General features: G+C 48.2%; 3 protein-coding genes across 15 annotated transcripts in view; 1 reads left to right on the top strand and 2 right to left on the bottom strand.

Annotated features, from left to right (window-relative positions):
• PKIG (cAMP-dependent protein kinase inhibitor gamma) overlaps positions 1-10,762 on the top strand; it is a 50,693-nt gene extending 39,931 nt beyond the window's left edge. For 5 of the 6 annotated variants that reach the window (XM_039498690.1, XM_039498692.1, XM_039498693.1 and 2 more), the window contains 2 exons: positions 7,454-7,635; positions 9,818-10,762. In XM_039498690.1, coding sequence (XP_039354624.1) covers positions 7,454-7,635; positions 9,818-9,897 — 262 coding nt within the window. In that variant the 3' untranslated portion in view covers positions 9,898-10,762. Of the gene's footprint in view, positions 1-7,453; positions 7,649-9,817 lie in introns of all 6 variants that reach the window. The other variant, XM_039498695.1, reaches the window with a different exon arrangement.
• LOC120380751 (adenosine deaminase-like) overlaps positions 1-25,810 on the bottom strand; it is a 95,264-nt gene that overhangs the window by 3,939 nt on the left and 65,515 nt on the right. Inside the window, exon 12 of one of the 2 annotated variants that reach the window (XM_039498688.1) lies at positions 12,675-12,795. The exons of the other annotated variant lie outside the window; for it this stretch is intronic. The gene's annotated coding sequence lies outside the window, so the exon portion shown is untranslated. Of the gene's footprint in view, positions 1-12,674; positions 12,796-25,810 lie in introns of those variants that run through there. 2 annotated transcript variants of the gene reach the window in all.
• Positions 1-25,810, bottom strand: part of LOC120380750 (adenosine deaminase-like) — an 81,354-nt gene that overhangs the window by 35,816 nt on the left and 19,728 nt on the right. For 3 of the 7 annotated variants that reach the window (XR_005587854.1, XM_039498681.1, XM_039498684.1), the window contains exons 6-11: positions 25,500-25,624; positions 20,066-20,137; positions 19,571-19,672; positions 17,473-17,540; positions 16,690-16,819; positions 14,590-14,717 (exon numbers count right to left, since the gene is read on the bottom strand). Coding sequence is in view for 6 of the 7 variants with exons in the window: in XM_039498681.1 (XP_039354615.1) it covers positions 14,613-14,717; positions 16,690-16,819; positions 17,473-17,540; positions 19,571-19,672; positions 20,066-20,137; positions 25,500-25,624 (602 nt within the window). In the remaining variant the exon portion in view is untranslated. The other 4 variants (XM_039498685.1, XM_039498680.1, XM_039498682.1 and 1 more) reach the window with 4 other exon arrangements.

Genomic DNA, 25,810 nt, shown 5'->3' with positions numbered 1-25,810 from the left:
TGACAGGCCCAGGTCCATCACTGAGCATAGCTCTACTGCTGGGATCCGGAAGGCGAATTAGACCCGGTGTCCTGGTTCAGTTCCATCTCTGAGTGTTAGCTGGTTTTACATTTACTGTGCAGGCTCCCAGATGTTATGCTGAGTTTAGCCATCTCCTGACATCCAGGTAGATCTCCCGCCCGTTCGGTTACACCTTAATAAAATTCATTATTTGTTTGTTCTGCTACTCTCCCCCCCTCAGCCTTCCTGTCCCCCATGGGACTGTTCTGTTTGGGAAAGCGCTGGTAGTTACTGTCCTTGGAGGATGTGTCATTCATCCATCCACAACCCCAGAAGAAGGTATGGGGGAAAGGGAATTACCTGCTGAGTTGCTACTCTGACTCAGAAGGAGAGAGGGTCAGAGTGGATCAGCCTGGCAGCAATTGCCCCATTTCAGCAGGGTCTGTGTACCAAAAGAGGCATAGACCACAGGGCAAGAACATTTAACCCTTCTTTCCCATAAACACTTCAGCAGCGGACTTCAGAGTGCACAGGGTTAAATTCAGCCCTGATGCGAGTGCCTGGAGTCCATGGGGATAGCGGAGGGCTCGTTTCTTTAAGCCAGAGAAGTTGGATGCCCAAAAGAACAGGTGAGTTTGGGCTAAGGGGCTGCAAGTTCTTAGGCTGCTGTCGTATTTAGGAGTGACACTGGCTGAGGCAGAGCAATGAAACTGCTCAAAATGCAGAGGCTGAGTCAGTAAAGGCAGGGAATTATTACTCCAGCTCTGTTGTTTCATGAGGGAGGAAAGATAAGCGCACGCCAAAGTGTGTGTTTGTCAAATCAAGATGATCCCCACAGAGCTGGTGAGTGGAAAAGGTGGAGGTCTTCCCCTCAACTCTCTGCCCCTGCAAAGCTTCTGCTGTCAGCAGTGAAGCCAGATTCACAGGCAGGAAATAATGTCTCAGCAATTCAGGTGAGAGTGAGACTCTCTCACATGTGCCCATATCCCCTGCTGGATAACATCATCTCCCCAGAGCTGAACTGAAGGACTCCTCTGTCCTGGGAAGGTGGAGAGGTTTGTGAGAGGTGTTGAATGCTTAGTCTGAGAATCATCCAGACTGCTTTGAGCTCTGTTTCCACTGGAAAGTCTTCTGTGCAGACACTTCCCTTTGACACACTGGTGCACCAGCTGTTTATATGTTACTGTAAATGGCAAATGGGGAAAGAGATGCAGGCAGTGACCCTCCTGGGGTAGTCAGAGATATTTCTCTCTCTCAAAAGCCCAGGGATTTCTGTGCACTAATGTGGATTAATAAACTGCTGCACTGCATGCACACTTCCTCATGGAGTTCTTGGCAAGAGTCTGTCTCATTTACAAATTCCCTCCTCCTCCTCGACCTGAAATGAATATTGGAAACAGATGGTAAAAGGTCAGGTTATGATGTGAGACTAGATCCCAGTGTTCTTTGGGTTTCTCTAGCGTGACTACATTGTTGTTTTCCACATTGGTTTTGGTTCCAATCTCTGCTAGGTAGGGAAGGGAAGTTAGTTCCTTCTTGTGACCGACAGACGTTAAAAGACATTTTCAGTGACTGAAATTTACCTATACACTCAGTTAGAAACTCATCTGCACCCACCCAGAGATACAACATGCACAGTTTCTATGCTGCCTTTCGAAAATCAGCCCCTAAGAAAAAAATGAAGGTGATGTCTCCTGGCTCCCCCCGCTTCTCTGTACAGCAACAGCTTCCCCGTGAGAAGAGGGGCTCAGCCTGAGGCCTTTAAAGGGCTAGAAACCATGAAAAGTCTCCAGAGGAATCCCACAGCCTTAACAGATCTCCTGGAAGCTTTCCCCAACAGGCCCATTCCCAGTCGCATCCCAAGGAGCAAGCCGGCCATGCAACAGAAAATGAGCCAAGTGAGCCACCTGCTGGTCAAGACAGGGCATGGCCAAGGAATCTAGGTCAGAAGAGCCTCATCAGCCCAAGCCGACGCCGTGGCCCATGATTTGCACAGTGCCTTCCCCTTTCCCAGAAATGCTCCAAGAGCAAAGTCTCCACACGCCAACCCATTGCTTTTCCAAACCGGCAGGACACTCCAGTGTACATTATGAAGCATTGCCACAAATAATCAGAACTATTCTGCCAGGCGCATCAACCAACTAATGCTACATTATCCTGCGCCTCGATGTGTGGAATCCAGCCATTCACAACGTGCCATGCAGCCCTCAGTGCAAAGAAGTGAGGTTCCATGCTAAGATCAGATTTGTCTTTAGTCTCACATCACGGGCAATTTGTTGAGATCAAGATCCTTCTGTGAAGCCCTCCCATCCCACCACAGTGCCAACCCTGCCTCTCCTTCTAGAAACGACTGCATAGGGCATGCGCACATGGAGAAGTTGTATTGGGAAAGAGCTAAGAAACAAATGGAAATGCAAATGTTTGACTGCACTGTGGGGATGCTGCATTAGGGTCCCCCCCCTCCATTCTGTACCTGGGCTGTTTGCATCCTGTCCCTAGATTTTGGACTTTCCATGTATTTACCTGCCTGCCTGCTCTCCCACTGCTCTTAGACACCCCTCCCCCCACGACACTTTGCAGGTTAGCCCAGGATGCTGTGTGTTTGCTTCCCCTCCCCCCTTCAATTTTGGTTTCATATGCAAATATGGATCAGGGTTGAATTTACGCCAAAAGAAATTTGCCTGCCAAGCAAAGAAGTGAAGCTTCTGTAGAGGGGGCAAAACAGCCCTTGGAAACCCTTCAAGAATCCTTGCCTGGGCTGCAATCACTGCTTGAACAATGACAGATGCTTCCCCATTGCAACAGAAGCTATTCTGTGCTCACCAAGAACCACTGGTCTAATGCATTTGGACTCAGTGCCTTTACTATGTAAAGCCAATACTCCGACTGGGGCGGGGCAATAGCGGATTGTGCTTTTCCCAGCACCTCCAACTGCTGGAGGTTGAAGAGGTGGAAGGAGAAAGGAAAAGAAAGATGAGAAAAGTGGCAGCTGTGATCCCTTTCGGGGGGAGCAGGAATGCCGCCCGTTACCTTTCCTCTCCCTGCCTGGAGCACTGTATTAGAATCCTGGGAACGCCGCTAGCCAGGGAAATCCTGAATGGCGAGGAAGTGAGGGATCCTGACAGGAATTGACAATCAGTTTTGTGAATAGCTCTTGAATCATGTGGTTTCTTTCCGGTGCTGACCTCCCGCTCCCGCCCGACCCTGTTACTAGCGCGCTTGGAGCTCTGCCAACACTCCTGTGCGATGCTGCACAGGACAGCAGGGCTTTGCACTGTGCACTAATGAGCAAGTCACTGGCTTCTGGGGAAGTGTCACTCGCATGGTTGAGGGTAGAAGCTCTTCATAGGTGAGGCCTGCAAACTGATAGCTATGGGATAACATCATGGCAGCATGCAAGGGAAAAGGCCAGAACTTATTCTAGCTGGAGGAGGAACTTCCTTCCCCGACTACTGGCTGCAGGGAAAGTGATGCTGCTGGCACTGGGGAAACCAGGCAGGAGGTAGAGAATAACCAGAAGCATGAAAACAGTGGTTGCAGAGGCTACATCGGCTGGAGGAAGGTGACAGTGGGGAGGTTCAGAAAAGTGAGGTAAGTTAAAGGGCATCCTGTTGTCTTCTCTCCCTGTAGGTTGGGGAGGCCACCCTTTGGGCCTCAGCTACAAGATCTCCCCATCGATGTAGTGCCAGTGGTGCAGACCAGTTGCTGGTGCTTTACCAGCATGTTGTCTAGACCTGCTGTGAGCAGGGCGGATGACAGGAAAGTAAAAACACACAAGTCCAGTCTACACTAGCATCCCTTCCATTGCTAGCATCAGTGCTGGAGCGAAGGGAGAAGAATTTCAGACTTCAGCATAAAAGCCACCATAAACATACCGCTCGCCATCTTCCCACAGCGGAGTTTTCCTTGTCTGAGGCATATTGGGGTTATGAGATTAGCCACTGCACCTCCCGTTATTAGCCATATTCCAGGGCAAGGGTAGTGGCTGTTATTTAAGGAATGGCAGAAGAGCACATAGTGCTTTAACGAGATGAGATTCTTGCCCTGAGGAGCTTACACCCTAGCCTGACACACAGGACAACCACCAAGGGAAAGAGCTGTGGCAATATGACAGTCCCTCTCCCAGCCAGTCCCTCTGCCTGCTCTGCTGATCACTGAAGTGAGACTTTCATTAGCAACCATTTCTGTGAAATGCACAGGGAAAGATCTGACTGGTCTCATTCCCTTTACTCAATCTCTCCTTCCTCGAGACATCAGTCCTGCACTCCTGACTCCATACAAGCCAGTGGGAGTTTTGCCTGATCAGGTGACCAGAATGAGGCCCTCCCCAATCTCCTGAGCTGAACTGCGGGCAGTAGCTTGCATTTCCTGTTTGGAATATTTGCAGTCTAGGATTTTCAGAAGCAGATTTCACTGTGACGCGTGCAAAGGCCCTTCTTCAAGTCTAACGTCCAGCCATTGAGCCATCCCCAGCACTTCCTAAAACGACATTAACACCCGGAATTACATCAGCAGCTGAAACGTACCAGTTTTATAAATATTTCCCCTGAGGCTGTTGAGGCTGAGCCATCTGGCTAAAACTCAGGATGAAGGAGTATTTAACCTTAATCCTCAGTTTCTTCTTCATCTCTCTACCCAACCTCCCCACCAACCATCACCTTAGCCTTCTGAGGTCACATGATGGGCCTGTGTTCAGGGCAGGACCCAAAGAGAAAGGAAAAGTTGGCTTTTATGCACTCTTGGTAGCTCTGCAATTCTTTGTTCAGCCCCCGGAGTCATTTAGGGCAGCATTAGAGCTCTCCTGACTCACATTGGGTCGCCTATGGCCCCAAGCTAGCACCAGGAAATAGCCAGAGCAGAGAGACTCTCCTGCCAGTCCTTTTCACTGGCCACTCCCCTTCTCAGCTGGCCAGGGCTGCTGAGTTTAAGGCCTGTTTGTCAGTGGAGCGGCACAAAGGGCCTGTATCATACTGAAGAAATAGGCCTTGCATTTCCACAGCCTGAGAAGGTCACTGCTGTGGGCCCTTGGAATGAGCTTGGCAGAGCTAACCCCAGCCCTTGACTACATAGGAGGGGCTCCATTTACTTCAGTGGGGAATTTGGCCCTCAGCGGCTCCCTCAGAGCAGGTCTGTCCATTGTGGCAGTAGACCCTGCTTTGTTTATTACAAGCAATAGGGAGCTCTATGGCTGACGGGTATTTTTCTGCTGGCAGGATACATGGGTTGGAGAGAAGAATCTCTCTCTACCGCTGAAGTCCTTTTTCGGGCAGTCAGTTTTCAGCCCTGGTGGTGTCCCCTTAAACTCATCAGTCATGATTGTTGCAGCTGCTTTTTGGCTCATGAGCCCAGGAAATTCTGTTTAATTCCTTTCTGTGGCTGATGAGATCTGAGGAGGGACAGGAGTAAGCACGCTAATGTTGCCAAAGGCTCCCCTAGTGGCCTGTTTGCTTTAGAACTCGATACCCTGCCTAGCAGGCTGGACAGATCCTCTGCATAGGCAGAGGTCAGCTCAGTCCCTGAGAGATTGCAGTCCGGGCTCCCTTCTGAGCCAGAATGCAGAATAAACAAGATACGAACGGATTTCAGTATATGGCAACTGCCAAAAAGTGAGTTACGAACAATGAGCGGTTGCATCAGGAGGCAGTTCCTTTTCCTGGATGTCATTTCCTGGCACAGGTCCATCTGAATATGGCATCTTTGGCAGCTCGAAAATTCAGTGCTGAGCATAGTTTGTGAGGGAACTAAATCAGTTTCTGCCTCACACGGCGCTTCACCTTAGGGGCATTTAACTACAAGTCATAGAAACAGGTGGGTGCTGAGGAACTGAATTTTAGCTTAAGTCACAAAGGCACTGGTAATCAGGACCCCGCACACAGCATTTGCAGCGTCAGCTAAGTTAAAGCCGTTGCTTTCAGTGGCTCAGAATCAGAGACAGAAATAACTGATAGTTAGCAGATAAACCAAATAAATGCCTACTAAGCATGAACAGGAATCAAGAGTGCCAGATTTCCAAAGCAAAGGCAGAATTCCAAGTGAATTTCACAGTGAGCTCCCTGCTTAAAGACAGTGTGTCTTTTCCATGGTCTCAGAACAGGGTGTACTGTACAAACGCTGGCAAGTTACAGATAACTCAGATACAAACCACACCGGAAAAGGAGCTGGCTCATGGAGTTATGGACATGGCTGAGAAGATCTGACCATTCTAAACAGTTCGCAGAAGTTGATCACAGAAATAAGCCCCAGAGTCAAATGGCCCAGAAAGCTCATAGAAGGTTTGAATTTCACACCTTTAATTCCTTATCGCCAAGCAGTTTAAATGAACACTTCATTATATACATTTCAAAATGAAACTGACAAACAAATGCCAGCTGAGATCAGTATGGACTCAACAACCTAGCACTGCCCCCTCCAAGGGCCTTTCAGAGGAGACAGAAAGCAGATACCCTGACCATTTGTGGGTCCAAAGTCAGCCATGGCATACACAGGCAGAACTCCACTGAGTGCAAGAGCTGAATCTGGCCAGGATCAAAGATCCCATGATGTATTTTAGGAACAGAGGAACGTTAGGGACAGGGTTTGGTAACATTGGAGCTCAAGTCATTAAAATCAAATCAGTTTCCATTCACTCTGCAAACTCAGGATGAAATCTGCTGTCCTCACATGCCTTGCTCTGACATTAGGCCAAATGCTAGCAGGACTTTCTCTTTGCTGCTATCTGTTCCATACCTATCAGAGCAAACACAGCCAAGTCAGAGGTCTTCTGTTGTGTGGTGCTCACAGGCAGGTTTTTCAGGTGGAAATTCACTCCCAGCATGATGACTGCTGCACCACTTCAGCCCTATAAGCGGAGCTTGGCAGACAAGGCCATGGGTGAAGCAGCCAGGTGGTGGAGGTGGGGACTCTAGAGCTGTTCCAAATAGACTGGTGTGGGAGATAGCAGGGCAGAGGCACTGTAGTGAATTTCATCCAAGGGACATCTCTGTCACAACCCACTGCAGAAGGCTCTCCCCTCCCCCCAGCCTAAGAACGTAGCTGGAAACAGCAAAGATAAAGCTTTTTCTGCAGAAAAGGGCGCAGCCATTTCTCATTATGTTAACTCCTAAAGCAGAGGGCTAAAAAGAGACAGTCAAGTGCCTCATCTTCTTTGCTTCCAACTGCAGAGAGTGTAATAATGGCCGGACACACCGGAGTGCTGATAAGAGACTGATCTTTATTGTCTGGCCCCACTCACCAGACACAGGTCAGTGTTACAAGAGACGCCCTTTCACACAACAAAGGGTGTTCTGCAACTCTAGTGGCTGGTATTAGATGACCCAAAGCAAAATGAACCAGAACTGGTTTTTTTCATGCCGCAGTTAAACTCCATGTGATCATTTAACCCGAGGAGCTCAGAAGAGGATGTAGCGAGGTTTCTCTGAGGACCCCTCACCTCAGCACTGTCTCTTCCCCACAGGGATTCCTATGCATTTGGAAATGCAAGCGAAGTAATGGAGATTGAGCCCTCGTACACTGACTTTATTTCCTGTGATCGCACTGGGCGGAGGAACGCTATCCACGACATCCAAGGAGACACAACCTCCATCAGCATGCGGAAGCTGGCAGGCGACATAGGCGAGCTCTCCATTGAAGGAGCAGGTGAGTGTGTAAGGTGAGGAAACTGCCATGGGCACCCCTGAAACACGGCTCCCTAGGCCTAGCCTGAAAGGCCAAGATATTCACCTGCACACAAATTCAGGGAGTCAGGTGTGACCTGAAAAGCTCACAGTTGGGAAACCCAAGCACATTGAAGAGGAACATCCTAGTGTCACTGCCTTCTTATTTAATGGGTACATTTGTCTGAACTTGGACTTCCTGTCGCTGTAAGCTCCTTACAGTGAGTGTGATGGTGATTCAGGTTCTAATTCGTAATGGGTAAAACACTAACATGCTCCTGTCAAAGCTCTTTGTGTAAACCAGTTCAAGCACTGATGTTTCTTCTGCGGGGCATGTAATGGCAAAGGGCACCGGCAGGGCAAACTCACCCCCACTGTGCTTTTGAATAAGAGACTCTTTGAAAACCTAAACAGCAGTTGTGTTTCTATGATTTTTAATAATCGAATTTTTAATGTAATCTTTCCCCTGCAGCCCAAACATTGCAACCATTCTGCTGCTGCTGTCACAGTCTGCTGCTTTCACACATGCTGACCAGCTGGGTGTACTAAGGCCAGGGAGCCTAAAAGTGAGACCCACTCAGAGCAAAGGGAAACTGATTAGTCTACCTGCCTGTTGTGTAAACAGCACAAATGGTGACCGTAAACAGCACAAATGGTGACTGTAAACTTTGTTTTTAACATTCCATTTTTATCTTCTGAGCGCTGATTTGTAACAGGGATAAAAATGTGTTTTCAGACACTTTTTACCCTGATAATACCCCTTTAAGCATGTTACTAGTGGATTCTAATGTGATCCAGCAGCCATAGAGCAAATATATTGGCAGCCAGCTACCAGGAGTTTCATCCAAAAGAACTCACACTGCTTCCTTGTGTGACCCCGTAAGTGCAATGTCCCCCGCTTAGAAAGCGATCTTTGCTCTAGCGCTGCCCTAAGCATTCCAGTTACGTCATCTCAACCCCCTAAAACCCACTTTTGCACCCAGCCTCCTCCCTCTTTCTCAAATAGCCTTTTGCAGTTTGGTGCATGTTAGAGGTTGCATTCAGCAGCATACAGCCTGCTGCTTTTAGGCCACTGGTTCTCAAACTTTTGTACTGGTGAACCCTTTCAGATAGCAAACCTCTGAGAGCGACACCCACCCATAAATTAAAAACACATTTTAAAATATTTAACACCATTATAAATGCTGGATGCAAAGTGGGGTTTGGGGTGCAGGCTGACAGCTCACGGCACCCACATAATAACCTTGCAACCCTCTGAGGAGTCCCAACCCCAGTTTGAGAACCCATGTTTTAGGCCCAATATCTGGCCACAGTGAAGTCAATGGTGGCTTTGCCACTGACTTCTGTGCAATCAAGATTTAGTCATTATTGGTCACTCCTTTGAATTTGGGTACATGGCTGTGTACATAAAACACAGCTGGCTATGCAAGCACAGCAGAAGTAGTTTGCTGGTGGTGGTTGGGAGTGAGGGAAGGGGTATAAGCTTCAACCTAACTCGTGGCTTCTCTTTTAGTGGAAGTCTTATCAATGTTCCTTTTCATTCGTTAGAAAGGAGAAGGGCGTCAGTCTCCTGTAGAGGGGACAGATGTACATCATGCTATTTTGGATCATGAAAGAGGGAGGCTAACATTTTGGGGCACTCCATCCCCTCTTCCCAAAATGTCTTCTGGAAACAACATGCTTAACCGAAAACCATGGTAGAAAACCACTCTCATTCCCTCTAGTGAAGTTCTCAAGCTGCAGGAGGCAAGTACAGTGGGATCAGAGCCTACAGCCTGAAACCCCTTCTACTCTACCAACAGCCAACGAGCAAGAGACAGCCCTGGAGTGGTTCAAAATTGCTGGTCCAAGTCTCTCCTTGAAAATAACCCAGAAGCTTGCAAATTCCATCCACTTCCTCAGGACCTGCTCTGGCATGAGCTTGGGCCACTAAACTCAGCATGGGGTCTCAGTACCTGAGTGGGAACATCTACACTTCTATTTTTAACTCAGTAGGGTGAGCCCCTCACGTCAAGTCAGTTGATGCGGGCTCTGAGACTTGCTGCTGCAGGTTTTTGTTTGCAGTGTAGATGTACTCTAAAAGCAGGGGTGTTACAGCTGAAGTGAGTAACCTTTTGTTCTCTTAGTTGCAAGTTTAATCCCTCTTTCTTCCTTTTGGTTTACAGGAAATCAAGCTGCTGCTGCTGGTTCTGAGAAGGAACCTGAAGCGAGACTTGAGGGGCAAGACGGCACCGCCCCATCATGAGCGCCACAGGAGTGGGGGGGGAGGGGGGAAGGAGGAAAGAACTGTAAACACTAAATGGGAACGTTCCATCAAATTTGCTGACAACTGAGAGCCAAACCAGAACAATGACTTCTCCCTTTAAATGCCTTTGCTGTGACCATTCTGTTCAGATACCTATAGGAAGCTCATCAGTGAGTGGTACATCCACGAACTCTGCTCCCATCTAGAATGGCTTAGAACACTGCACTGGTGGCAGTCACATGACCCACTCTCAAAGTGCCTCAGTAGCAATTTTCCTCTATAGGAAATTTAAAATATACACTTCAGCCTTTCCTGGATAAGGTACATTTTTTACTCTGTACATTTAGACTATTTATTTATTTCCTGTTCCCATAGATTAGAGATTTTGGTGCTTCACTTATTTCACCTTCCTCCTGTATCCAGCTTAGAGGTGAACAGATATTTAGCGCTGCCTACACAGACACCTGGAGTCCTGGGGATCAGCTGGGGAGGGGTGATGGCAGTTCCTGCTACACTAATACTGAACACTATTAACCTGTGCTGCTGCTTTCTGGGAATCAGAAAAGGACCAATGTTCACAGGTGCATGGACAAACTCTATCTGCAGGCTCAGCAGCACCACACCTGGGCACCATTTGGCATCGTAAGGTTTTAAGATACTGTTAGGAGAAGGGCAGAAGAGGCTTTCTGTGTGTTTTGACAGTTGACAAAATTCAGACTAAGCTCTTCCAGCTTCCATACAGCTCCAAGCTATTTATTTCTGGGAAAGTTTCACACACTCTCTTTTCAGAGACATTTTTCATGGCAAAAATTGTTTGATAAACTATAAGCTTCTTGTAATAAAGAACACACAACTCTCAGATAAAGTTGAGTGGGGTTTTTTGTGCAATGGTCTCTTCTCTGCCCCCCTTCTATTCCTGAAATGTGGAATCACAAACTCATCACACTAGATCACATCTATGTTGGGAACAGAGGGCAAGGAGCTATTTCAAATGACATCAGTGCAAATGTCCAGCTTCATATGCTCCCAAGTGCTGGAACAACTTCCAGCTGAGAGTGGACTGGAAGCCGGGCTCAATAAATGTAAATCAATCCACTAGTTTGACACTGATGTAATCCTATTTGCTAGAGAGCAGCTCCCCTGGCAGTGGTTATTTATTGTCTCTAGGATTTTAATTTGAACTTTGGAGCACAGGTCCTTCAGGGTCCAACCTCATACGCTCAGCACGATTGGGTTGGCTCAGGACTTGGCTGAGAGACCAAGGTGCAGAAGAAATGCTGCTGGTGTCCTTTCCACTCAGAAGCACTGAGCCTCCCCCACAACACACACACACAGCGAGTGCATGACCAGAATTCCATGTGCACCATGAAAGAAAGTGGGATCCAATTAGGGCTCCAGAAGAGCCCAGCTGGAATCCAATGCTGTGTTTTCCTCTCATGTCTCCCAAAGATTAATGAATGGCCCCCATGCCACCTCCAGGAATGGAATGAGCGCATTGCACCCCACGCCACCCCAGCCCCCCTTCCCACAAAATAGGAGCTGTAATCACTGGGCTACACTAACCCACAATGGCATTTCTCCCACTCTGTAGACCATGGCACTAGCACTAAAGCAGCTGTAAAGAGTGCAACTAGGCTGAGGCAGAAAGGGAGAGAAAAACATTCTCACATGGTGACCCAACACCAAAATCTTCTTGGCGAGAGGAAAATTAGAGGAGAACTTAATGTTATGAGTTCAAATTTTATCAAACCAAACAAGGCCATAAACGAGGTCGGAATGTGCTGCCAGACATAGCAGGAAACCTCCAAGGAGCCCAAGAAATGAGATGGCTGTGGAGCCAGGAGAGAGACATTTATGGCTCTGAACCCCCTAGAAAACAAGGATTTGGGCAGAAGCTGCACCTGCTTTTTTTTTTTCTTTGACAATCCAACCACCAACTTCTCTGGATCATGCTGCCAACTTTGCTCCAAGATGGCATGTAAGAGCCTGCTCTTGTTCCCATTGAAGTCAGCGGCAAACTGGCCACATTCACAGTGACTCCAGTAAAAGCAGAGTTGGGCTTTAAATCTTCCAAGTCTCCTGTTCTCTAAAGCTCTGGCTGAGTAGAATCCATGTCTCATCCAGTCTCCCACATGCTCACACGAAGGGAGCAGCCAGGCAGAGCAGAGGACAGAATAATACACATCTATAAACTCAAGCACTGCAAGGGATGGGCAAATCTTAGGTGTCTCAGCTCACAGAGTGTGCCTTCAACTGTTATTTTTAGCCAAAATCAGCTGTTTGCAAACTACAATTGGACAGGAAAGACAGGGGGCATCAGGTTTCCCCCGTGAGTAAAAGACCCATGTCAGCTGCCATCACCAATTGTGCTGAAAGAACAAGCACATCATATTATTCAGTAACATTCTGGCTTTCAGAGATGCTGGGCCCACAGAGCTCCCACTGACTTCAATGGGAAGTGCAAGTGAAACTGATCACAGACACACAGTGGTGGAAGACCCTTGCAAAAGCAGGCCTCCAAAAATGAGCTGACACGAGGATCTAACTGGCCTCAGAGGGAACAGTTCCAAGTTCAGCTTTGCCTCACAGCTCTGATTAATTCTTCACAGCCCAGAAGGGAAAAAACACCAAACAAAACATTGTTTTTGGACTACATGCCAGTAAAAATCACAGCCCAGTGGCCAGTAATAACACTGTCACTTCTGGCAGTGACATGTCTCTTTCTTTGAGCATAATGGGGGAAATGATGTGTGAAATTGGAACAGCTCATATCGACAGCGCTGAGGAAGTTGTGAGCCTGCAATGTCTGAACAAGAGACACGTTTGCACTTCAAACAGGAGTCTCCTCCCACATCAGTGTAACTCCACTGACTTCGAGGGTATTCCTGATTTGTACCACTATGAGAAAAGAAAAAAAAAAGTCAGGCCCAAAAGTTACTGAATGACATCTGCCATGTGTACACCCAGGGCCTGATTCTGATCCAAGATGCATCCATTCTATAATGGTGTAACTCCTGTGATTTCAGTGACACTATTCACAATTTGCACTTCTGTTAAATGGGAGAATAGGTTCACCCTGACCTCTGCTTCCATCCATCCCCCTCGAATTCTGGGACTCCCTTCAAGCAACCAGAGCCCATCTTGTGGCACTCAGGATAACTGCATAGATTCCACCACTGGTTGTGATTGACTGCAAAGGCCCTAGGGATATGGAGATGAGAGGAAATTTCAAGTTACCCATAGAACTACAGTATGGAAGAATTCACGTTACTTTTGCGTAGGTCCTATCAAAATAGCAGCTAGCGATGGCAGTCAGTAGGTAGGTAGATGTTTTATCTTTTTTAATATTTTGGCAACATGCTATTTTATATATATTATATATATAAAATCCCAGAGCTCATTATCCCCCAGGTTCTAACAATGTGGGTCACATTTGGCTAGAACTATGGTGCAGAATTTGACAGTTTTCTTTTAGCTCTTTAAGCAGAAATTAGAAATAAAATTAAACCAGAATAACATTTCACTCAGGATCTCCAGAATGCGAACAAGTGCCTCCACAGTCCTCCTACCCCTGATTTCTCCTGCCCAGAGCAGGGCTTACTCTGCTCAGCCTGTGGGGAGAGAGGAGGCTCGCTCGTCCCTCTCCTCCACTGAGGGTGGCAGCAGCTCCAGGACACTGCCTCCTGTGTCCTAGTGCCCATCTTCGTCATCTTCTATGGGTCCTGGGTCCTGTTTCTGTACAACCGGTGAGTGCCCGTGGAGGGACAGGGCAAGAGGGTTTGGGGGAAGAGGCAGTGGGGAAGGAAGAAGGATGATATAGGGTAGGGGGAAGAGAAGGGTATGGGGGAATGGGGGAGGGGGACAGTGTGGGGAAGAAAGGGGATGGGGTGGGGAGAGGAAGGGGGAGGGGATGGGATGGGGCAATAGATGAGGATGACAAAGTGCCGCCACTAGGGGGAGCACTGCCTTCTTTCTTCTGCAGAAATGAGGCACATGTGCCCTCCCGACTAACCACAGCTACATGTCATCTCTTGGGGGGATGAACATGCTCCAGGCTGCAGCATGCCCTGGGTTGCCCGCAGCAGACAGCAACCGCCTGCCCATCCATTGCTGGCCATTTCCAGACCCTTTTTTTCCAATAAATACATTGGGCTACTTTTGGGCTAGTTTTAAAGGGACTTTGGGCCAGAGGTTCTCAACCTGCGTCCCAATCAGCCCAGAGCTGGGCCCGTGTGACATCCTCAGAGCCATACAGGTAGTGCTGGATGCTACAATGGTAAATAGGTTGTAGTGCAGAGAGAGACTAAGGTAGATCAGCAAGGGAGCTAGAGCACCAAAAAGTCACATAAAAACATTGTCTCCACCCCCACAAAGAAAGAGGGCCTTATTTTGCCCTCATTTACACCAGAATGTAAAACTGGCATAAGCCACAATGGAATTATGCCAGAAAATTCCACCTGTATATTTGTGCATCAGAAATATAGGAAATCAGATACGTATTTAGTACGTGGGTGCTGTAGGTAGGTATATATGGTGGGAACCATGGAAATACTGCTTTATAGTATATGCCTCGGACTGTAAAGGTCAGCATAATAATACCAGTATTACGCGCTGGTGCCATGGCATCTCCTCCCCCTACGCTCCCACTAAAGCAAAGAGGAGTCGAGTACGCATGGGGAGAGGTGAATGCACCTTGCTGGCTGGTAGAAGCAGGATTAGGATGGGTTGTCTGGGACCATCTCGTAGGCTTCATACAGTTTACTGAGAAGCTCCTTCTTTTCTTCCTTAGGCAGGAAGCTGGACTGAGCTGCATTGATGTTCTGGGAGGGGGAAAAAAAAAAAAGACTGATATAGCTGGGTAATACCCACATGTGTGAGTGTGGGGTTGTCCGTGCACAAATCTTTGTGCATCAGTGAGTGTGAGCTAGTGAGTGAGTTGGTGTAAGTCAAATGAGCGCTTTTGTGAGCACTGCTACTCTTGAGTCTTTTCAGCAGCCTCAGTTTTCAAAGGAACCGGTTCCTACCCAGTGTTTCTAAGGGGCTTAAAAAAAAGCAAGAGATAAACAATGTATCTTAAATTCCTTTATCGGGTTCCAGGATGTGCAGTTCAGGGGCCTGATCCAAAGCCTATTAAAGTCAAGAGAAAGACTCTCATTGACGTCAATGAGCTTTGGATCAGGCCCTGATTGATATGCTGCTGTTGTAACAAAGTTCACTACTGGCTTCCCTTAACAATTTACAGAAATGTCTCTCTCCCTAATTTATAAGCTTCCTTTCATTAAACAGAAAGGAACGGCTCGTCTTCTGCAGGAGCCTGCACCAAAACTGCCCATGGATTTAACGGTATAAAGATCAGAGCTTTCTACAGCTGGAAGGAAGGACTAAAGCATAGTCTACTCTCCAGGAAGACAGACTCTTGCTCCTTAAATGAGGCCCCTGATACAGGCCCAGTGCTTTCTCCTGCAAGGCTGCATTCTGCAAATTCAGCTCCAACACACACAAAGGAAATCAGCTGGTTTCCAAGATATGGTAGGATGCATGAATGCCTGGACACTACACATCTCCTTTCAACCCAGTGCACCTCTAACGGGGAAACAGGAAAGCATCAGAGGTTACCCACAAACAAGTGAAACTCTATCAGACTATTTTTCTGTCCCTTTATTTTAGGTACAAGGCAGATGAAAAACAGAATTATTAAGATTTTCAGGACACCACACGTGCCAATCTGCATGCAAAAATGTAATGACGGACACGTGACCCTATAAGTAATGGCAAAAGGAAACGGCCACTTTGTAGCCAGTTGGTTTGCATATCAGTTACACTGGGCTAACTGCACGCTCCTGTCGAAAACTGCTGGTATGCCCCACATAATTCAGCTTTTTCTCCCCAGAGTTTTAACTGCACTGAACTCTCTTCCGCAGGGCCAGCTTTAATGCGATTCCCCTGATTCCCGGGTATTGGGCCCCGCGCCTAAGAGGGCATTGCACCCTCCGCCGAAGTGCTGCCGGAAACAGCAGCAACCGATTCAGCTGCCGCTGAATTGCCGCCACTATCTTCGGCGGCAGCTCAATCGCTGCTGCTGTCTTCAGCAGCATTTCGGCAGCAGCTCTTTCGAATTGGGTCTCGCACGTCCTAAAGCCAGCCCTGTCCTCCGGTTTCATGTTTAAAAATGAGATTTATCTCAGAAATGATGGATCACGTTAGGCTCCAACACGCAGCTTTGCACAGAACATCCCACGACAACCAGGGCCGGTGCAACCATTTAGGCGCCCTAGGTGGTCGCCTAGGGCGCTAGGATTTGGGGGGCAGCATTTTCTTTGTCAGCGACCGCGGCGGCCGGATCTTCGGCTGCCCCAGTCGCCGCCGGCATTTAGGCGGAGGGAGCTGGGGCAGGGGGGCACGGGGAGGGCCGCCTGCAGCAAGTGGGGAGGAGGGCGGCACGCAGGGGAACTCCCCGCCCCAGCTCACCCCTGCCCCGCCTCCTCCCCGAGCACGCCGTGGCTGCTTCACTTCTCCCACCTCCCAGGCTTGCGGCACCTAAACTGATTGGCGCCGCAAGCCTGGGAGGCGGGAGAAGTGAAGCAGCGACGGCGTGCTCGGGGAGAAGGCGGGGCAGGGGTGAGCTGGGGCGGGGGGGTGCCTCAGGGTGGAGTGAGGAGCTGCCGCGGGGGGGCGCCTCAGGGCGAAGGGGGGGAGCGCCTCAGGGTGAGGGCTCGTGGACGGGTGGGGCACCAGGTGGAAGTTTCGCCTAGGGCGCGAAACATCCTTGCACCGGCCCTGACGACAACTTACCACTCTCTTGAACTCCTCTTCAGTGAAGTCCAGGAACTGCTTAGCTATTTTGTAATCAGTCTCAATTGTAGAGTTCAAAATGAGCGGGCCATCAGTGTTCAGGGAGTAATTGGCTTTATCTTTCCTAAACCTGGGAAAACAGAATTTAAAGTGGGACAAACATTAGAGTTCGCATAGTTTGTGTTTTTCCAAGTGTAAAATACACTGAAAAAACCCCACAGCTTTCCACCCAGTTTGGCTACTTTGTATCCAGCTAGATAGACAAATTCCTACCAAAGCTGTAGTTTGCATTGCAAAACTTCACGTTGCTATTCACCACCCTACTTTTTAAATGCAACAACAAACCGTTTGTTGGACGGACGTTCAAAGTGTCTGGCCCCACTACCTGCTCCAGAGCCCACAGCAATGCACTGCAATCCGGGGCTTAGCCTCCTGTCTGCTCAGAGCAGGGGCCTGACGCAGGCAGAAAGCTCTCCTGAAGGATAAAAATCTATCAGCATATTTGTTACAGCTCCTCTGAACTGGTCCCTTAGCCGATGCACAATACGCTGACAAATGGTTAGAACTTGCTTCTCATGTAGGGTGACCAGATGTCCTGATTTTAAAGGAACAGTCCCAATTTTTGGGTCTTTTTCTTATATAGGCTCCTATTACCCCCCACCCCCGTCCCGATTTTTCACATTTGCTGTCTGGTCACCCTAGTCTCATGTGAAGCAATAAGGCTGCTATACATAAGCGAAGTCTGAGTTAATTACTTGAAAATAATATATTTAAACGTCTTACTGAATTACTGGGTGTTTCCTAAAGTCTGGACCACACGCCCCGGTGAGGACACTGCACAAAAGACAGGTCTATATGTGTAAGGGGAGAAAAAAGGCAGAGTCAGTCTCTTCCATAATAACGCTGCACAGAGAGACAAGTTCTGAAGCTCTCCAGGCAGGGGCTGGGCCTGAAAAGCATCAGGTAGATTTACAGCTCTGTGCAAACAATAATGATCATCAAATCCCAGCCTTTGCAATGAGCATTTACTCCCATGCTAGCTGGATATAAACATTTTTGAACGCTTTTTTTTTTTTTTTTTGCTATGTGTTTCTGCCCATGTACAGAATCCCCTTGTCATTCCCACCCCATCCCACTCCAGCCATTCTGGTAGAACCCCCATCGGAGGGAGCAGTGACCTGTGATATTGTCATGTGTAAATGAAACCTTGTCTAGGGAAGTGACTACAGCCATGGGCTCAGGATGGTTCTATTGGTTACTTTACACTAAATACTCCTGGGGGAATTCTGCACCACTGCGCAATGCAGAATTTGCACAGAAATTAATGTTGTGCGTGCAGAATTTCCTTCCCTGCGCCCGCCCCCCCACCCTGCATAGAAATGGGTTGCAGAGCTGCCGGCCGCCACGAGGGGCTGCTGGACTTGGCAGAGCCCAGCTCACAAACAGAAGACACTGCTGGGGGGAGCAGGAGAGAGCTGGAGGGTTTCCCACAGCTGCAGTTCTCAGCAGGACCCAAAGGAAGGAGGCAGCGTACAGAATCAGGTGGTTTCTCTGGATCCCTGGGCCCTGAGGGGTAGGGGATGTGGGCTGGGCTATGGGGCGGAGGGGGTGCAGGTGACTGCACTAAGGGGGCCTTGCAGCTGGGCTCTGGGAGGACACCCCGTGACCAGGCTCTGGGGGCAAAGGGGCAAAGAAACAGGAACTGGGTTGTTAATTCCCTACTCTGCGGGGAATTTTTGTGTTGTCTGTATTGTTACAGACATACATGCTGACAGGTATTTTGAAATAAATTACTAAAGCAATTGAAATTGGCACGATTATATAGTGTTATTTTGACAAATGTAGCCCAGAGCTCCAGGCCCTTTAACCTGAGACCAGAGCCCAGGGCGGCGCGGGCCGGGCAGCACTGAAGGTCTGGCTGGGGAAGTCTGGCCCCAGCCCCACTCCTTCCGCCTGAGGCCCCGCCCCTTCTGGGGGCCCACAGCCACCCACGCCCCACCTTGCCCAGGAGCCCGGCCGCCCTGCATACCAGTAAGTCTGTTAAGTTACTTTTACCCCTGCCCAACACTCTGCCCCAGCCTGGTGCTCCCTCCCGCACCCAAACTCCCTCCCAGAAAGAAACTAATGTAACACCCTACTTCTTACCTTAGAACAGCTCTTTTGAATTAACGTAACTACATTCTACATGCTTTAAGACTGAAATGTAACCACAGAACGGCTTTAGGTTAATTACGAGGCAAGTTTAGTATAGCGTTAATAGCCTCGATGCCATAATTGTGATCGTTTTGTTTTAAATTAGGAAAAAGACTTGTATACAGAGGCCCCACAAAATCTAATAGCCCCAGGCAGGCCCACAGGAAAGTTAATCCATCCTGGTGACTCCTATGTGCCTAACACCATGGCCACTCACCCTCTGCCTGGGAAGGGGTAAAGGCATCTCTCTACTCAGAGAGCCAGTGCTGCTCCAAGCATCAGCTGAAGATGGACTAGATAATACAGGCTCCCTTTCCCCCAGGCTGAGCATGACGTGACCTCTGGCACTCAGCACCGAGAGAGATCCCAATTTGTATGCCCTTGGTGACATCACATTTCTGCTCAACAGCCCAGTTAGCTAAATGCTAGAGCCTTGTATGTCTGGTTTCCACCAAAAGCCTCAGCTAAATTCAAACTCTGGTGTGGCGGGCAGATTTCACTCCAAATGCTGTCAGCACTTGGACTCCAGGTGGCAGCAATTTCACCCCTATATTAAAGGCATTCATATCCATGCTCAGTATCCAAAGTGCTGACTTGTCATGCACCCCAAACGAGGGCTGATCTCTCACTGTCAGTCAGAACAAGGTGATGGTTACACAGCTGCCACCCCTGCAGAATTAGTCATTACCTCAAAATGCATCTTCCTACTCAACAGCTCCCTATAAAGGACTGGGTCTTCCAGGACATGGTAGCCGTGGCCGATCCGTTCTGTCTTCAGGACATTGATTGCCTGTAGAGAATAGAAAACATGTAAAGTCTCTCTTAGCCCTGTGCAAGGGTTTGGCGCCTGCTCCCCAGAGGATCAGGCAGGCCCACAGGAGCTCGTGAGCCCTCCAAACCCCATACCAAGACTCCAATCCACTCCTGCATGCATGACATGGGGGCCCAGCTCCTAGGAGAGCCTGCTCCTTCCGAGCGCTATATGAGGCTCAATCTCTGGCTCCCTCTTTGTATGATGCACAGACTCTGCTCCCTTAGAGCAATGTGGGGATTTGGCTCTCAGGGGCTACTGAGTGCTGGGCCAGGATTTGGCCCTAGCTACCTTTGTTCCCTGCATTACAATACAGAGTATTTTGCAGCTCTGCTGTAACTTATTCCACTGCCCTGCCTTGGGGTTTCTTACCTCCTTGATGACAGAGGGTGGCCCAACTTCCCCAGCATGGACAGTGCGATGAATGCCACATCTTTCAGCTTCCTGGAAAAACCCATATGAAGCAAAGAGTGAAAATGCTGCAGAGGGTTTGGGGAGGCACAGAGACGGGGGCAGGGGGGAGAGATGTGAACAAATTAACAGGACAGCAGCCCCACCACCGACTACTCTCTGCCTTCAAGATAGAGCGAATGCTTTCAACTGACCATTGGGCTGAGAGCTCTAGAGCAGCCAACCGCTCCCACCCCAGGAGTAACGACTGTGGAGCAACACAATCAAAACAAGAAGAAAATCAGTTACCAATCTCAGACAGCGTAGGAGCTGGGTAGATGAGTGTCTGGGAAGCCCAGCCAGGACTAGGCAATGAAAGCAGTCACCAGCTGGCAGCTATTCATAGCCCACATGCAGCGAGTTTAGTGAGTCTCAGGAAAAATATCGATAAGAGAAAAAGCTTATTATACGCGTGATCAGCTACGTGTGAAAAGCGATCTATATTATCGATCTATCTTCCTCAGTCGGCGCCTGATCGATCCTCGGGGGGTCGCGCTCTCCCGCGCCCCGCGCGGCGCTCGGGCGGTGGGGAATCGATGCGCGTTAGGATCGATAGGATCGATATGTCGATGATGAGCGATAATATCGATCCCTGAAAAAATCGCATCGACCGCGCCGCCGGCGCGGGAGTGTAGACGTAGTCTTAGTCCAGTCCCTGGTGTCCACATCACACAAACACCCCCACAACTACAATACAACTGTCCTGCTTGCTGGCAGCCTCAGCAGACAGGCCAAGGACTAACAGCCATGGAGACCAACCTGTCCTCTCCTCCCCTTGAGGCACACTGGCTGAGGTGACAGGGAAGGGGGGAAGCTCCCACTGCTGTGGCTTGTGTGGTACCTGTTCTAGAGAGGAGGGCCTGCTGTCTCAGAAGCTCTTAGCTTGGCACCTTTCCTCAGTCTCACTCACACACACAGAGGTTGCTGTAGCTGTTTTTTATTTCTGAATTTTTCACATGCTTTGTCAATTTTCCACTTCATTTGCAGCTACTACATATCCAGGCTTCACTCTGAACTACTGGGTAATACACGGCTCCGCTTGGTATGTTAATAAGAAAAGCCTAGTTGTGTCTATCTGAAATTAAATCGAGACTCCCTGTGTCTGCAATGATAGCTTTGTTTTAACACACACTTGTCATATGTCCTGCACAGAACATGGACTCAGATGGTTACCCAGAAGGCTGACCATTCAGTCAGGGCTACGCTTACCCTCCCTTCCCTTCACTTCACACTGGCCTTTCACTTGTGTCAGAAACTGTTAATATGAGGAGTTCCAAGGATGAACAAATTAATCCAACCCCCCCCCCGATATCTATGGAATGACTCCAGTGGGTTTTGGATTGGGCTCTGAACTATCAGAGCGCAATGCTCCTCCTCCTGATCCCTATGTTTGATTAAGTAAGAGTCAATGAGAGTTTTGCCATTGACTTCAATGAAGCATGACAGGGCCTTCAGGTTAGGGCTCTGAGCAATGTGTTTCTGAGAACTCAGAGTCAACAATTTAAGGGTATGTCTACACTACGAAATTACTCAAATTTGACAGAAGTCGATTTTTGGGAACAGACTGTATAAAGTCGAGTGCATGCATCCACACTACGCACATTAATTCGGCGGTGTGTGTCCACAGTACCGTGGCAAGTGTCGACATTCCGAGTGGTGCACTGTGGTAGCTATCCCACAGTTCTCGCAGTGCCCGCTGCCCATTGGAATTCTGGGTTGAACTCCCAATGCCTGATGGGGTCAAAAATTTGTCGCAGGTGGTTCTGGGTAAATGTTATCAGTCAACCCTCCCTCTGTGAAAGCAATGGCAGACAATCATTTCGCGCCCTTTTCCCTGAATTGCCTGAGCAGACGCCATAGCACAGCAAGCATGGAGCCCGTTCAGCTCACCGCGGCAGTTATGAGCATCGTAAACACCTCGCGCATTATCGTGCAGTTTATGCAGAACCAGAAGCTAAAAAAAACAGGCGAGGAGACGACGGCAGCGCAGTGACAAGAGTGATGAGGACATGGACACAGACTTCTCTCAAAGCACTGACCTGCTGCTATCAAAGGTACTGACTCTGGGAAATGTGCAGGTCATAGTAGATGGCTTTGCTGCAATGGGATTCCATAACTGTGGTGGGGCGATAGACGGAACCCATATCTCTTTCTTGGACCGGACCACCAAAACAGCCAGTACATAAACCGCAAGGGGTACTTTTCAATGGTACTTTCCGGCAATGCAGATTTCAGCGCTACTCCCCTCGTCGGGGAGGAGTACAGAAATTGATTTTAAGAGCCCTTTATGTCGACAAAAATGGCTTTGTTGTGTGGACGGGTGCAGGGTTAATTCGATTTAACGTTGCTAAATTCGACCTAAACTCGTAGAGTAGACCAGGCCTAAGACAAAGATTCCGTGCTCAAGCGAAACTCCTGCTGAAGTCTATGGGAGCCTTGACTGTGTCAGGACTGCAGGTGGTGGCTCTGAAGAGGTCTTAAAGATAAAGAACATTTTGTTTTAAACACTATTTTGTTTCCAACGTGGGTTAAATACACAGGCCAGCTCTTGGGGCGATGACACCCAGAGCGAGTCTCCTTGTCTGCCCAATTCCCATCATTTTGCCAGCTCCCTTACCAAGGTCACGTGCATGAAGCAAATTAACCTGATCTGCAGCTCGCATGAGGATTTTTCAGAGAAAACAACTAAGTTTATCTCCTCTAATGTCTGTGATCAAAGACTGGCACGGTCTGGGAGTCAAGGGTGGCGTATTGCACAGAGACAATTGCAGAGACAACTGCTGCTTTCCAAGATTCTACTTCCAAACCCACAAGGCGCCTTCCATTCCATCAGTTCCAGTTACTTGCTCTTTCATTAAGAGCCAATGTGTCTGCTCGCTTTTACTGTTCATTTACGCATCCCCCTTTGGTGCGCTATGCAGATTAGAAAACAGCAAGATGGGCAGAGATTTCTGTGGGTGTGGGGGTGTGCACTGAGGAGGAGGGAAGCCAGGAATATCTCCCCCACCTCCACTCTCAGGGTATGTCTACACTGCAATCACAGGTGCGACTGGAGCTCAGGCAGACATACAGGAGCTAGATTTAATCTAGCTAGCTCAGTTTCCAGGGTGGTGAAGCTGCAGCAGCGCATGCTACGGTGTGGGGTAGCTGCCCAAGAATGACACAGGGTTACTTCGGTGTGGACTGTAGGGACCTCCTGTATTTGCTCTCACACCTTCACTGCTCCATGATCTGAGATAGCTGGATTAAAGTTTAGCTGAGTTATGTCTATATGAGCTGCAATCATACCTCCCGATTGCTGTAAAGACATCCCCTCCAAACAGCCTCCTCTGGCTCTAAATAACCCAGAACTTCCCAACTAAGGAGACTATCCATTCCTCTCTGCATGCTTCTTTGGTTTATAACATCACTTACCTAGGACATTAGCACCAGCTAATTATGTAAAGTCACAGCTTCAAGATCTTCACATGGCTTCCCCGCATTATCTCCCCCAACCTACTGCAGGCGATTCACAAACAGAACTCTCCCTACTATCCCCAACTGTAGTGACAATCATTGACTCCTGCCAGCCAGAGTTTAAATGGCAACACAACTGAAAACTGGGAACGCCGGTCCAAGGGCAGACATCTGATCCCTTCACCATAAGCCTCTTATTTCAGAAGTCATATTATCCATACTATTGTTGGTGTGTGAAGCTCCAGTGTGAGGGCAATTTAGAAAGGGAGCATTCTACTTTCATGCCGGCTGAGAAAGCCTGACAAATTGGAACTTTTGTTCCTTTCATGTTTCTCTGAGTCTGAATGAGATGCTGACTTTCAGACAAGAACAATTCAAATCCTTCGGGTTGAGAAATTTGGACTTTGAGACCCCACACATAGCAAGCTAGATATTAATCGATAAACTGTTATTTCCATCCTGTTTTATCAGCCTTTAAACTACCTGGATGTAACATGATAAGGAACTAATTGATTCATCTTATATAAAGCAGATAAAACCATTGCACAAGTTGAAGGTACAGCTGCTTGATTAATGCTCATGACAAGGAACTTCAGCATGTTAGAAAGGATAAGAAACTGCTACATATGTAATATCTTATCAATAAGTGGTTAATTGAAAGATGATAGCAAGTGAGAAACTGCATGGATATAAAAAATGGCATCGGGTGTTTATGCAAGGAGACACCGATTGCTCAAGGCCATGCAAAACAAAGTACATTTCTTCCAAACTCTCAACCTCAAGTTTCTGCCTTGGCATTAGGACATTGATAATGATTTCCATGACAACCACAGATGGTAGTTGGACTATTACCTATAACAATATACTCCTGAGATAGCCCTGATTTTACCTCAACCAATCATCTGACACCCAGAACTATTTTTAAATCCAGTGTCCTCTCAGGCTGTGTTCCTGAGCACCCTCAGCTCCCACTGACCTATGCCAATCATGTAACTCAGTGGTCCCCAACACGGCAGGGTATCTATGTGCACCTGCGTACTGGCCGGCAGACGAGCATCTGCCGAAATGCTGCCGAGAAGCATCCAGAGGCGTCGCTGTCGAAATGCCGCTGATTTTCGGCAGCATTTCGGCGATGACACCTATTGACGTTGCCGCTTCTTGGCAGCATGTCGACGGATGCTCATCCACCAGCCCTGGTCCTCAGTAGCTCATCGTCCGGCGCCTGCCAGACAAAAAAGGGTTGGGGACCACTGATGTAACTTCTTAAAATACAATCATCACTAGAGTCCTAAAATCCTTATATACAGATGGGAGACATTTGCAGGGGGCTTCCTTTTTAAGCTACAGTAAAGTAACACGGTCTAGTTAAAAAGAAAAGATCTCTCTTCTAATACCATCATCTTAGTTTATTACAATGGAAAAAACTTTGAACATATGTTTACACGGTTTATCTGATTGATTTAGTTTCTGCATTCTACTCAGCTGGAGAAAGTGAAGATGCACTAGCCAATTTCATCTTTGATATTCAGTTCTGATCCTGCAAAGCAACATAAGCAGGCAGTCCAATGCAGTCACTGGAGCAGTCACACAGATCTGAATGCAGGATCATTTTACCATCAATTTCACTTTGTGGTTCTGTGCACCAGCCCAGTGCTGCAGAATCAAGGTTGTAAATGCATCAGGAACACATTTAAATAAATACATCTCTTTATAGTTAAATCATGTATATACTCTATAATTAATTTAAAAACCAAATTCAAAGTAATATTTCTGATATGCCACTAAAACACGTCTAGTAATTTTAAGACATGATTTTTAAGTCCTACAGGCCATTTTCGGTCTGAACTACTTGCCAGAAAGAATTTGATGCAAGATTTTTCGAGAAGCTCATTGAACAAACCTCATAAGCCTTCCTATGCTCTGGGAAGGTCTCAGACACCAACAGCTCATCCCCAGCCAGGTCTATGGCTACCACCGTATTGTTCTGGTATTTCTTACACAGCTCCACCACCTCCAACGACCAGCCTGGAAAGAAGACCAGCAGGATTCAGGAAAAACCTTCCACCAGGGTCACCCCTGAGCTCTTGTCCAAACCAATGTGGTTGTTCACCTGGCACTGGACGCTATCGGAAGACAGGATTTGGGGCTGGATGGACCATTGGTCCGACCCAGTATGGCCATTCTTACGCTTTTATGAATAGAAAAATTATG

Source organism: Mauremys reevesii, linkage group 13 (genome assembly GCF_016161935.1).
Source record: "Mauremys reevesii isolate NIE-2019 linkage group 13, ASM1616193v1, whole genome shotgun sequence".
Classification (NCBI taxonomy): domain Eukaryota; kingdom Metazoa; phylum Chordata; order Testudines; family Geoemydidae; genus Mauremys; species Mauremys reevesii.
Note: the sequence above shows the minus strand (reverse complement) of the source record. Positions and strands in the feature narration are given on the sequence as shown.